This window comes from Grampus griseus (assembly GCF_964374135.1).
Source record: "Grampus griseus genome assembly, chromosome: 8".
Classification (NCBI taxonomy): Eukaryota; Metazoa; Chordata; class Mammalia; order Artiodactyla; family Delphinidae; genus Grampus; species Grampus griseus.
In genome coordinates this window covers 98,011,172-98,025,578 of record NC_139002.1, presented here as the reverse complement: position 1 = coordinate 98,025,578, position 14,407 = coordinate 98,011,172, and the positions used below count along the sequence as shown (strand labels likewise).

At 48.0% G+C, this 14,407-nt stretch overlaps 1 protein-coding gene across 1 annotated transcript in view; it reads right to left on the bottom strand.

Moving 5' to 3' along the window:
* The window catches only part of PTPRJ (protein tyrosine phosphatase receptor type J), a gene marked incomplete at its 5' end in the record, with an annotated part of 171,189 nt that extends 158,495 nt beyond the window's left edge, over positions 1-12,694 (bottom strand). The window contains one exon of the mRNA XM_082659638.1: positions 12,260-12,694. Coding sequence (XP_082515764.1) covers positions 12,260-12,694 — 435 coding nt within the window. The remainder of the gene's footprint in view (positions 1-12,259) is intronic.
* Positions 12,695-14,407: the final 1,713 nt, after the last annotated feature.

Genomic DNA, 14,407 nt, shown 5'->3' with positions numbered 1-14,407 from the left:
CACAGAGCGGGGAGCGGGAGGGGCTCTGAAGGGCTGGGAGCTGCTGGCCACATGCTCCTTCCCACCCATGTGACTCTCCTCCCTTGGAGATTCCTCGCCGCCACCTCTCCACCCCTGCCCCCCATATCCTTCTGGAAGAGGAAGGGACAAGCCCTCCTGTCCAGGGTCAGAGCCTCAGTGCCCTGCCTTCTCCATGATCCCAAAGCACAACTGGTGAGTGGGAGGGGCCGCCTCTCCCTGACCCCCCCCCCCCCCCCCCACCCCCCGTCAGGCAGAATGGCTGGCCTGCGCTGCCTCTGCACACAGGAAGTCACCCTCCTTCAACGCATTGCCTTGAGGCCTGCCTTCCCACCCCACCCGGGAAATCTGGATCTCCCCTGGGCAGTTTTCTATAAAGCCTGCAATAATCTCAAAAAAAAAAAAAGAAAAAGAAAGAAAGACAGGCTAGGCTGGAGAGTACTAGATCTAAAAGAAGGGATTAGTGCTTGTTAAGTATTTTCTGCCCGAAGCAAGGATTTGACGGATCGGGATGGCCTCACCACAAGGAGAAAAGACAAACAGGACCATTACTCTCCTCCATCAAGGCTGGCTTTGGCTGGTTGTATGTTCTCTCTCTCTCTCTCTCATGATCTCCTGCTCTAGCTTAATTAACATTATTGTCTTTTAGAGATCGCTATGATTCAAAGTGAATATAGGTCCATATCTTCAGATGTGCCAACATGTCATCTTAAATAAGAGCTCCTGTCCTGCACCCTTACAATTTCTCTTCACACGGTAGGATCTGGTGACCACTCTAGACAACAATGCTCCTGGGCACTAAGGCAGAAGTTGTTTGAACACCTGCACAGCAAGTCTGCTCAACCTTGGGCACGTGGCAGCTGCAGCCCCAGAGTCAGGAGGCACTGTGTTAATATGGGTGAGCTGGGAGCGAACACTTAAGCCACAATCCAGATTGGGTGCCTCACACACCTTCCCTCATTTAACCCTAGTAACACGTAGCCCAGCAATTATTACCCATTTTCCAGATGATGTAACAAGTTCCAAGGCATGGCTGTAGAGAAGAACATAGACCTGGGTCCATGCTTCTGCTGACACCAAAGCCCATGCCCTTTTCCATGCTTCTCTTCCTATGGGACACCCTAAAGGCATGTCATCCATGCCCAATTTCAAGCTCTATGAAATCCAAATTCATTCACAACAGGAAAGCCAAGACCCCAACATGATGCCATTATTTCATTCATTTGACCTGGGCCAAGGCCCCAAAGTTTCAGGCAGCCTTTACCACTTATGGCTCCAGGACCTAAAATCCACGGCAAAATCACTCTTAGCTTCTGTGGTTTGGGGAAGCATTTCATTCCTGCCATGTCATGGCACTTGAGCAGCAAGTATCAATGTGCCTCCCATCCCACAGGAAGAGACCCTCCCACCTGTGAGAATGGCCCTCAAGCCTGCTGTCCTTCCAGGAGACTCACACACACCCTGGCCCATGTAGGCAATCCTCCCAGATCTCCCCGTGTCCCCAAGGAAACCCACAACTAGCTGGTTGAGGTTCCGGCACAGTGTGTGGCCATGGACCAGATTATAGGTCTTTGGCCTCGGCTTCCTTCCCTGTACCTACAACATAGGATTACACGAGTTAATACATACAAAGTGCTGACAGCAATTCATAATAACTATTCAACCTATGGTAGCTACTATTTTTATCATCTTCACTTATCCTACGGCAATCATCAGAGATGTGTTCAGAGATTTAATCACAAAGTCATCTGAATAGTCTTTATTACAGCAAAAAGTTTTGGAAACAAACCAGACAACAGGATGAATGAGATAAATTAAGGCACCTCCATATAATGCAATGGGATGCAACAGCCGAAAGTTAGAGAAGGGAAGAATATTTACTCTCAAGGGAAAAATGTTTGCAACATATTATCACTACTTTACGAAATGCCCCTGAGAAGAGGAGAGGAGAGTGAACTCACCCCCAGAGGGTCTGCAGGGTACAGATTTGTTTGTTGTCTCCTGTATTTGCTGAAATTTTTCTAGATGCAACCATGTTTGTTTGTTTGTTTAAAGAAATAAAAATGTTTTTCAAAAGACTTTCTGAGTAACAGTGACCCTCCAGGAAGAAGCCTCATGTTTATGCTGTGACCTCCTGGGGTACCACCATCTAATCCAATAAAAAAAAAAAAGAAAAATATAAATTACAAAGCATGTGTAGGAAGGAATCCTATTTTAGGAGAAAGAGATAGATAGAACAAGCATAAAAAAAGACAAAGATCACCCGTCATAAAATGGTACCAGGAGTTAATTTCAGGAAAGTGGAGATTACAGATAATTTTGCTTTCTTTTTTTTTTATTTTATTTTATCTTTATTTATTTATTTCTGGCTGCATTGGGTCTTTCTTGCTGCGCGTGGGCTTTCTCTAGTTGCGGCGAGTGGGGCTACTCTGTTGTGGTGCGCGGGTTTCTCACTGCGGTGGCTTCTCTTGTTGCAGAGCACGGGCTCTAGGCGCGCGGGCTTCAGTAGTTGTGGCACGTGGGCTCAGTAGTTGTGGTCCGTGGGCTCTAGAGCGCAGGCTCAGTAGTTGTGGCACTCGGGCTTAGTTGCTCCGCGGCATGTGGGATCTTCCCCGAGCGGGGCTCGAACCCGTGTCCCCTACATTGGCAGGCAGATTCTTAACTGCTGCGCCACCAGGGAAGTCCCTGCTTTCTTTTTTATTTATCTGTATTTTCACATTTTTTATATTTAAAAAAAAGAACAAAACAGAACTGACTCATAGGGGAATCAAATCAATCTCTGGATCAGGATCCTCCAGTCAACTGCACTAACAGCCCCCAGACAGAGATCCGCATGAGGCCAGTGCAGATCACCATGAGTGGAATGAGGGCAGCATGGCCTGGAGGTAAAAAAACAACAACAACAAAAAAAAACATCTAGGCCGTGAGTCTCAGTCCTCCACTGTCCACCAGATGGGTGAAGCCCTCAGAGCCTCAGCTCCCCTCAGACGTCCTAAGTTCTCACTCAAAGTAGACCACACACTGGACGTGTGGTCCAGTGGTGGTCCAGTGGACGTGTGGTCCACAACTGTTAGCTCCCTAACAAACCCATCTACCAAAGAACGCAGAGCACGGCCAATAGCTTGTCCCACTGGGGTGGTCCCCCCGAATTATCCAGAAGGGCAACTACTAAAAGTCAGGCCTCCTCAGTTGCCAGTCAACACCCTCTCCTCCTAAGGGCCTTCCTGGACCAGCCACTGCATAATGGTTTTCAGTCATATATGGGGGCACTGATGACGCACATTTGGGGACTTTATACTAGTTTTCCACCGTCCCTGGAAACAGAAACCACCTGCATGCCCACCCCCACCCCACACCTTCCATCACTCCATTCCCTATAATAATGGCTTCCAGGGTTTTTGGCAATGATTGAAGCCATGATTAATTCACTTTATACTCAATTCAGTACATTCACACACACACACACACACACACACACACACACACACACACATATATAACTGAAACAAGTTTCATAAAGGAATACTTACCCTTCCTACATACAGTAGATGCCAATATTTTCTCTTCTATCATTTTTTAATAGATAGAATATATTCTATCTATTAAAATCACTAAACTGATTTTATGATCCATGGTTTTAAATATACTGCTTTACAACATGCAAGTCTATGATTTGGTTTTCTAAACCACACTTTAAAAGAACATTTTCTGGGACATATTAGGTAGACTCATATACAACTACCGGTATCAAAGGACCAAAAACAGTAATTTCATATGGTTCAACCTAATAATTATGTATGAACCAAACTAGGGGACTCAACTGCCCCATTTGCCTCTTGAAAGCTAATTCTAAATTTGACTAATGTTAAAAACTGGGCTACACAATGAATGTACATTATTATTGTGCAAAAGACAGATGGCACCTGAAATGGACCGGACAAGACACTGAGAGATAGTCTGAGCCACACCTTAAATGGGAATAACAATGACAAACTCACAGGGATGCTATGAGAACTGAATGAGTTCACGTATGTTGAAGGCCTTGCAAACTATAAGGTAAAATTAATATTCTCGTTTTTGTAAGTAGTAAAGTATGCCAATGTCTTGGCAAAACAAGACCACAAGTGTGGTCCATGCTTAGTGGGGAAGGAATAACCGCCATGACACAAGGACATGAAAACGTGGTAGCCCCTCAGCCAGTAGCAGGAAATGCAGCATCACCTCGCTGCCATGGAAACAGGGTGGCATGGTCCACACAGACTCCCTCAACTTCCCATCTCCTGCAATTACAGTCAAGGATTATGTCTTTAAACTTTCAGTTGGTGGCATAAAATAAGTCCTCTTGGTCCTACAGAAAATGTCCCCAGAGATAGGAGGTGGCCACAGCCAGAGCTGGCCAGGTCACAAGAGAAAGAGAGACACTCAAGGAAGACGCTGTTGCTTTAAAGGACATGGTCATTATTCCTGTGCTCTTTGGGGGCAAAGACCACACTGGCCATTCTTCAGTCATATCTTGTGTTCATCTGACCTATATTAATTCAATTATATTAACTTGTCAAAAGAGAAATATAATTTAAATTATGCTAGCCGAGAAGCCTACACTACTTCACATTATACATTTTAATATATATATAAACACATATACATATGTATGTATGTATACCATCCATTGTAGATTTAATCTCTTAAATCCAATTTAAAATTTTTTGTAACACAACGTTTACAATTCATAATTATGGCCTTTTGCCCTAACTTTAAAAACCTAATTCTTGAGAAAATGAAGTAATGTTCTTAAATTTCTATATCTATTTACAAGGAACTTTAATATAACGTGATCCCATTTAACTTATCCAACTACCCTGTGTGAAAGGTACCACTGCTATTATTAGCATTTTAGAAATGTGAACGCCAAGGATCAGAAAGGTTAAGGCACACAGCTAGTTAGATGGTGGAGCTAGGATTCCAACTTGGCAGGCTGGCTCTCAGGTCTATACTCTCTTCATCACCCAGGGGTCTTATTTATCTCTGAGTTCCTAAGGACAAGGGCTGCATCTAAAATAATTGGAAAATATATGTAATTGAAACACAAATTAGAGACAAAGGACTAACCTCCTCAGTTTCCAAAGCGCTTGTACAAATTGATAACAAAAAGACAATCTTTTTTTTTTTTTAATGAACAGGGAGTTAACCCCCGCCCCACCAAAAAAAAAGAAGGAATTAATGCAAATAGCCCAAAACAAGAAAAAAATTCTCAAAATTGAAGCTATAACTAAAAGTAACAGGATACAATTTTTTACCTCTCAGGCTGGCACACACTTACAAATTTAACAATCCTCAATTCAGCTGAGAGTATGGAGAAACAGACACTCTCCAAGCCTATGCATGCAGGTACAAAGTGGGGAAAATTTAACAGCCATCAAATTTTTAAATGCATGTACCCTCTAACCCAGCCATCCTAAAATTAGAAATTTACCCTATGGAAATTCTTGTGAAGGTTACAAGAAATATGTATCAAAGACACTCTCTGAAGCATGATTCCTAAAAAGGGGATCAGAGTGTCTAAAAACAACTTAACTGTCCATTGACAGGAGAATGGTGAAATAAACTATGGGAAAGTCACACATCAGATTAGGCAGTCATTTAAAGGAATGAGTTAAAACTATGGGCACAGATATGAAATAATCTCCAAGATAACTAAGTATTAAAAAATTAAAAGCCTAAGTAGAAAACAATGTATATATAATGTTTCCTTTAATGTAACTTTTTAAAAAGCTCAACACCGATACTTGTATACATTACATAGAAATTTTTTTTCCTGGGAGGAAACCAAGGTTACCCACAGGGTTATCTCTTTGAAGAGGACTGATACTTTTCTAAATGTTACAGTTTTAGATTGGAGGGTTTTCAACCTGGGCTTCATGGTCTATTTTAAGGAGTCTGTGAAACCCCTGAAATTGGATACTGAATTGTAAATGTCTGCATTTCTTTTAGGGAAAGGATTCTTCGCTTTTGCATACCCTGTAAGGGTCTTAAACCTCTCCCTCCCCTGAAAGATTAAGAACCACTGTGTTGGACCCGTATTGGTGCTGAGTTTTAATATTCACTCACTTCTTTGCTCAGAAGCCATGAAACAGCATTGGATTGTGACCAGCACAGGCACTCAGAAAAACACCACCCCATCCCTGCCCTGGAGAAGGAGATAGTTTGTGGCATAATAATGACATTGTCTGCTCAAGCCTCAGAAATGGCAACAGGGCACAGCTTCCCTCTAACAGGAAGAAGGAAAAGTGGAACTGAAAATTATTTGCATGTTTAAAATTAGACCTTCTGTGGGAACTGACACTACTTCGCTTTCAAAGTGCCTCCCATCTGCTGTCTCATTGCCACCACCCATCACCCAGGCATTTACATGCCGTGGAAATTCTGAGACAATAGGATGACTATTAAGGAATCCTATCACTGATAAGGAAGTAATAACAAATTTCCTACAGCTCCCGTCTTCCAAGAGGTCACCAGAAAAGCCACTGGAAAGCCATACGGGGAGGTGACAAAATTGCTGTGGACTTCTCTGGTCTGAGAGACCTGCAGCTTCCAGAGATCTCCACTTAGACACTCTCTATCCCTCTCATGACCACTCCTTCCCTGGCAAATCCAGTGCCAGCCCTTTCTCTGGAGGGGCAGCAAAGACGTCACATGCACAGCCTGTATCACACCTGTGACTGGTTAGCCGGGGGTGATCAGAATGATGTCAGCCCCACAGCCTGTAAGAGTCACGAGGCCACCTGCTTCTCTTGCTCATCACCAGGATCTCCATTCAGTGCCTGTCCCACATCCAGCACGTCCCCAATTGAAGCAATTTATCACATTTACAAGTGTGCCGTAACCACAACATCTTTACATAATTCCGTACTCAATATTTTTCTTTAGCTTAACTTTTTATTAAGTTTAAACAAATTTATTTACCATGACCCTCACGGGTTTGACATCTCACTTATAACTTTTTTACTAACGCTCCCCTAAAATAAATAATTATTAACATTTTTCTAAAATGTTCTGTGAGCCAAGTTCATTTTGCACACCACTAGGGTTATTCCGCACCACTGTGTGGGAGACACTTAATAAATATTTGTTACATGAATTAATGACTTGAAGCCCCACCTCCCCTCCGCAGATAACAGCAGCAGCCACAACTAGCAACGGGGAGACTCGGAATTTACAGAGCAGTTCCTCTTCCATCTGACTTGATCCTCTCCACCACCCAGTGAAGCAGGAAGTATTAGTCCCATTTTCCAGATAAGGAAATGAGGAGTCACAGAGGTTAAGTGTCTTGCCCAAGTCTAGGCAGCTACTAACTGGCTGAGCGAGGACCTAAACCCAGGTCTTTCCATCCCAGATCCCATTCTGTCTCCACTAAAGCAGGCCTGCCTCACATACTCAGGCTCCCAAAGAAACATGAGCAGGAAAGGGGGTTCCTGGGCTGTCTGTGTTACAAATGGAGTAGATTCTACAGGGTTTAGAATGCAGAAAACCCAAAACCCCATCAGGGTTCAGGCCCCACAAGCCTGTCCTTCACCACAGGTCAGTCACCTCCTCTCTTTTTATTTCCCCCTCCTTTTTTTATTGAAATATAGTCGATTTACAATGTTGCGTTAATTTCTGCTGTACAGCAAAATGATTCATTTATACCTATATATACATTCTTTTTAAAATTCTTTTCCATGATGGTTTATCACAGGATATTGAATATAGTTCTCTGTGCTATACAGTAGGACCTTGCTGTTTATCCATTCTGTATATAATAGTTTGCATCTGCTAACCCCGAACTCCCAATCCATCACTCCCCTACCACCCACCCCTTGGCAACCACAAGTCTGCTCTCTATGTCTGTGAGTCTCTTTCTGTTTCATAGATAGGCTCATCTGTGTCACCTCCTCTCTTAGCTGCACACTGAAGACTTTTGTAAAACACATGAATTCTTCCAGCACAGGACGGTAAACTGGAGCGGCAGAGATGGCAAACCCACCTCTGCCAAGTACTAGTTATGAATCTTTGGTAAGTTCTGAACCTCAGTTTTCTCCCAAATAAAACGGGATCAGGGAATTCCCTGGAGGTCCAGTGGTTAGGACTCAGTGCTTTCACTGCTGGGGCCCAGGTTCGATCCCTGATCAGGGAAGTAAGATCCTACAAGCCACGTGGTGTGGCCAAAATTAAAAAAGAAAAAACATTAAAATAAAATAAAATGGGACCATGAATAGCACCTACCTCTCAGTTATTTCTGCAATGGTCAAATGAGATAATGCATTAAAACCCTTAGTGCCTGCCACATATAAAGTTACCTATTAATTAATGTTGTCAGCAGCATTCTATTCGAAGGGAAAATTGCCTCTTACCCTACACTCTGAATAATTCCCTTGGCCAAGCAGTGAATGAACTAAGTAAGTAACTGCTGATGAAGTGCTGGCTAAACCCAGGCCTACAGTCATTCAGCAACTCTACCTGGGCCTCAACCCCAAGCAAAGATTACTTTTAGGAGCTAAATAACCTCTTTGCTGACCGAAATTGCTCGCTCAGGAGCCAGGATTCTCTCTGCTTAGGAAACCTTGGGTGTTCTGTGGTTATCTTCACCATGTGGCTAAACTTGACGTCGGCTCAAAGTCACAGTCTAACCATAAACCAATTTGCTCTGTTTTCTTAAACTGTCTGCAAACAAAACATAATCGTTTGGTTTTTCCGTTGTTGTTCTGAAGCAAAACAAAAATATTTAAAGTCACCCCTATGAGAATTTTAACAAGCAAGTTCAAGGGGAGTCAAAATAATTTTTTGTACCCTGGATGAAACAGGTAGGTAAGAGGGCTTAAGGATTAGCTACAGTAGACAATAAACACAAACAGCTATTATTCACCAGGACACAAGAAAACAAAGGAAAAGCAAATCCAAAACACTATAAGACCAACAAAACAGCTATCACTCACCAGTCTGTTTGTTTGTTTTTCATTCTAAAGCAGCCCACTATCGAACTGATTTTATAAAGAATCTGTCAGGACTGCTTTTCTCCAAAGAAGGAGGCAAGGGGGAAAAACTGCTCTGTCACATTGCCTAAAACATACACACAAACCAAAATTAGTGGGCAAAAATGCTACAAGAATGGGTGAAGTCACCGCACCCAGCAAAGTCCTCATGTTGGAATCATCTCTGGCCATCCTTCCTGTCTTGGAGAAGGGGGATGAGAAGCCAGGTTAAAAAATTGCTTTTCCAGCCCTACTAAGCATTAAGTCTTCCAGCACCTCAGCTTCCTTGCTTCCGTACCCATTATCATTAATGCCCAAACAGAGCTTCCTCTCTTCTACAACTTGGCCATTTTTTAAGCTGCTACAGTTGATTCCATTTAAAAACACACACCATCCAAGCCTTACAAAACCAACCAAGTGTTAGGGAGGCAGTCGGATAACTTCACCCACATTTCCTATATGTATGGTACAAGCTTCAGAAATCTCAAATATGACTTTCAATCTCAAATATGATTCGACTTTGAAAAACTCAATTTACACCCACAGTTTCAGGAGTACACAGTGAGGCAGGGCTGTGCCTATTGTAAAATTAAGAACAAAGAGAAAACATGGCCCAAAAAACAGCATCATGAAAATCTGAGGCACGGGCAAGTGACACAGGTTCCAGTCCCAGCTCCTCTACTGTCTTGCCAGGTGACCTCAGCCCAATCACTGTCTTCCCTGGGCCTCAATAGCCTTATCAAAAAAAGAAAGAAAGAAAAAGAAAAGAAACAAGCAAAGGAACAAAGAAAAAGGACTTTGAGCTACCTTGAAGTCTGGTCCAGCTCAAAAACACGCTGAATCCCTGAAATACCCAGTATCAAAATAGACCGTCAAATGTGGATCTTGAAGATGCTTTTTCAGAGAGCCTTTTAGACTTCCTATTTTATAATGTATCCAAAAATGAGAAATAAAGAGCCCTCTTGAGTTCCTACAGGACAAATTAGAGAGGAAGGAAATACCTGAATAGGGGACAAGTGTAGCGTGGCAAGATGCTATTGAAACACAAGGAAGGATTGGGCAAGAAATAAATTTACCCAAGAAACGTTTCGTTGATTCAAAGCACAGCTAGCAACCATCAGGGCCCAAGCAAAACCATAAATAATATAATAAAATATATATGTACCAAAGTAAACTAAAAATAAATGAAGTATTTCTTTAGTATTAACTTTGGTACAAAAGATCTTCAATATGAGGCAATATTTTTTTAATCTCATATACTATTCTCAATGAATTTCCTTACAGGGTCAGGGAGAAGACAGTCCATACACACTGTACCTTAATGTTAACCCCATCTGGACACACTTTTTTTTTTTTTTTTTTTTGCGGTACGCGGGCCTCTCTCACTGTTGTGGCCTCTCCCGTTGCGGAGCACAGGCTCCGGAGGCGCAGGCTCAGCGGCCATGGCTCACGGGCCCAGCCGCTCCGCGGCACGTGGGATCTTCCCGGACCGGGCACGAACCCGTGTCCCCTGCATCAGCAGGCGGACTCTGAACCACTGCGCCACCAGGGAAGCCCTGGACACACTTTAATGTTTATAAAGCTCTTTCAGACACTGGCCAGTGAAAGTCCCTCAAACAACGCTATGGGGCAGGTGGTCCCATGCTACAAAAGCTATTAACTGAGGATGGAGGAGACGGAAGAGCAAGTCCAACCTGCACCCGGCCCTGGAGCTGGTCTTCTGACACCTAATCCAATATTCTCTGCAGGAGGTCACAGAGCCTTCCAGGCCTTCAGGACAGCCTGTTCAAAGCCTGCCGAGGAAAACTGTGCGGGAACACTAGCAACCAGAGCGTCCTTTGGGTGCTGAGAGTTGTCGCAGCCCCCAGGCCCCAGCTGCCTTCTTGTCCTGCCTGCTGGGCTGCATTGCTGCCCCAAGGCTGACGTCTCTGCTCTCAGACAATCTTTTTATTTGTGCTTGAAAAGTTTTCCCTTGTAATAACCTACAATGGAAAAGAATCGAAAGTATATATATAGATATATACATATATATGTATACCCGAATCACTTTGCTGTACACCTGAAACTAATACAATATTGTAAATGAACTACATTTCAATTTAAAAGAAAGAAAGAGAAAGGAAGGGACCTGGAAAAAAAAAAAAAACAGTTTTCCCTGAAGCCAGGTTCCATACCCAGCCAGTAACTCACTTCCCAGGTTTTCAAACATCATGTCCTCAGAGCCGCTGTCTGTATAAAAGAAGCAAGGTTTTTCCTTCACAAAATGCACAACAGGGGTATCATCAGGGCCCTTTCCACTGCGAGTTCAAGACCCTAGCAGTCTCCTAGAAAGCTGTGAGGACGAACCCGCTGGCTCAGCTCCCGCCGCAGGGCTGGGTGATTCTGCTTTTTCACTTCCAGTTCCCTATCTGTGAAATGGGGACATCTCCCAGCTGCCCGGCCTCACCCCGTGGGAACACCGTGAAGGGGAAACGGCGCTTTCAGAAAGATCGTCACCAAAACGGCAGGCACAGCATTATCTGAAAAGCGAAGCTAGAAAACAGGGCGGGGATGGGGGGGGAGCCGGCGCCCACAAAGCACGAATTAAGCATCCAGGGAAGCAAGCAGCTTCTCCGGGAAGAGGACCGTCGCCCGGAGGCACGCCTGCGAGTGGCCACCTTCTCCCCAGGCTGAGAACTTTCCCCAGAAGCAGCGCCCTCTGCCCGGAGGCCCCGCGCCTCTCCCACTGCCCGCCGCCCGCCGCCCGACCCTGCCCCGGCTCCCCGCGGCCGCCGCCGCTGCCCTTCGGCCCGGCCCCTCGGGCCCCCGCAGACCGGGTCGGAGGTCGGCTGCGGCTCGGCCAGGCCCGCCCGGCTCCGCGTCGGGAGCCCTCCACAAACACGCCCCCTCCGGCCGCCTCGGGCTGGCGAGCCGGGCCCGCGCCGGCCAGATGTGACCAGCTCGGGTCAGGGCCGGGCCAGAGACGGCCTGCAGCCCGCGCGGGGCCGGCCACGGGGAGGCTCCGGGCACCCGGGACCCCGAAGCCCACCACCCTCCCTCGCGTACGCGGCAGCCGGGGAAACGGCTCGGTCGCCGGCGCGCGAGGCCGGCCTCCAGCAGCGGGGGGCCCCGAGGACGCGGACCCCCCGCCACCTCCCCCGATCCCCGCAGGCAGGGCGCAGCCGGGCAGGTGCAGGGGCTGCCAGTCCCGCCCCCACCCTCCTCGCGCCCCCCCACGGGCCCACCCATCTCACCTGGCCCAGGCGCAACAGCAGCAGCAGCGGCGGCAGCGCCCAGCGGAGCCGGGGCGAGCGCGGAGGCGGCCGCGCCTCCCGCGCCGCCTGCTTCATTCCCCGCGCGCCCTGGAACGTGCCCGGGACGCGCGAGTCGGGCCCCGCCGTGCTTCCGAGCCCCGGCGCCCTAGTCGCCGCCTCCAGCCGCCGCCTCCGCCTCCTCCTCCTCCAGCCGGTCCGCCTCGTCCCCGCTCCGCCCGCCCCGGGCTTCCCCGGGGACATGGCAGCAGCGGCGGCGGCAGCGGCCACACGGCGGAGCCTGGCGGGGCTGCAGCGGGGTGGACGCGTCCCTGGGCGCGCAGGGGCTTCGCAGGGCGGAGCGAGCGGCGCCCACCCCCCGCGCTCAGCGCCCTGATCCCGGCTCCGGCGGCTCCGGCTGCCTCCTCCGCGCGTCATGCGGATGGGGCTACAGGGAGCCTCGGCGAGCGCTCAGCCCCCTCCCTCCCCCTCCCCCTCTGAATATTCATCGCTTCCTCCCACCCCGGCCGGCCGACCGGCTGCCGAGCACCGCGGCCCATCGCCGCCCTCCCGCTGCAGCCCCCGCCCCCGCCGGGCCGGCCGGGCGGCTGGGAGGGGGCGGCGGCGCTCCCCGCGCGCTCCCGGGCGGCTCCCCTCCGGCGGGCAGAGGAAGCTCCCCCGCCTTGCCCGCCCTCTCCGCCCAGCCCTCCCACATTCCTGGGACTCGGCACCCGGGACGCGGCTCTGCGGCTCTCGAGACGCGAGCCCGTACCCCTCGGCCCGGTTCCATGGCCCCGAGTTTGGGTCACCAGATGTTGACCGAGACCCCTGCCGAGGGCACAGCCAGGCCTGCGTTAAGACGGCAACCCAGGGAAGGCCTGGTTGACCTTCGCTGGGTTGCCGGCGAAGGCTTGGAGTGGCAGTGGAGGTGCATGAACCCCTAAATTGTAGGGGACGTGCAGTGTGTTCTCCCCGCCCCCATCCCCGGACCAGGGAGGCAGAGAGCAGGCATTGGAGCGGGTCCTGTGATTAGGGTCCCCCGCTCTGCCATGTGGTAAACCTGGCTCTGCTAGTAGTACTAGCTGTGTGACCTCGGGAGAGGCATTTCACCTCTCTGGGCCTCCTTTCCTCATCTGTGAAGTGAGGATAATACTAGTACCTGGCTGGAGAGACTTGACCATTATATGAGATAATGAACGGAAAAGCCCTAAACACCCGGCCTGACACCACACATAGTGGGCCTCAGTAAGCAGTAGCTCTTCCAGCAGCTTTCATCACATTTTCAAAGAAGTCCACAACCCGAAAGGGGTTAAAGATTACTGCAGATGTTACTGTTATGCCCATGCACACAGGAGGGAACTGAGAATCAGATGCTCAGCCTGTTGCCCAAGGAAAAGTAATGAGAGAAAGGGCTAAACCAAGGAGTGCTGGGGAGGGAGAGATGAATTCCAACCAGGGGAGGAGGTGACACCTGAGCTGGGCTTTGAAGGATGGGTTGAATTTCACCAGGAAGATAGAGGGGGGCAGGGGCTCAAGAAGTGGGAGCAACTTGGCAAAAAATGGGAGGCGGATGCTTCAGGCTTGGCCCTTCTGAGAAGAAGCAAATGGGAGGTTGAGGGGTTCATATATAGAGACTCTGAAAGGCACAATAATAAGTCTGGGCTGGATTCGATGTGCAGCAGATTGTAAACCACCAGGTGCCCAACACCACAACCAGACACCTCTTGTACCTCAGGTTCCCCATCTACGAGACAGGAACGCATCTTCGCTTAAAGGGTCTAAGCAGCTCCTACCAGGACTGCACACACAGAGAACAGAAGGTAAAGGAACCTCACCTGGTCACTCAAACACCCTGCCATCTTTTGTTTAAACACGGTGTAATTATCGTAATTCACCAGGAATTCTGTTCCTTCCTGACTCCTCACCTTCTTGGGGCAGAGACAGGTGGTTTGAAAGCCGTTCGTATCCATGATGGCCAAAGAAAGCGTGACTTACTGCCAGTGCTACCAGGTCTTCAGGTTGCCCCAGATACTCATAGACCCTACAGACCCTAAGGATCCATCCAAGCCTCCACTGCTTCGTGACAGGTCTGCAAATAGCTCTGGGAACACCAGCGTGCGCTTGGGTTTTTCTCCTGGATGAAATATGTGC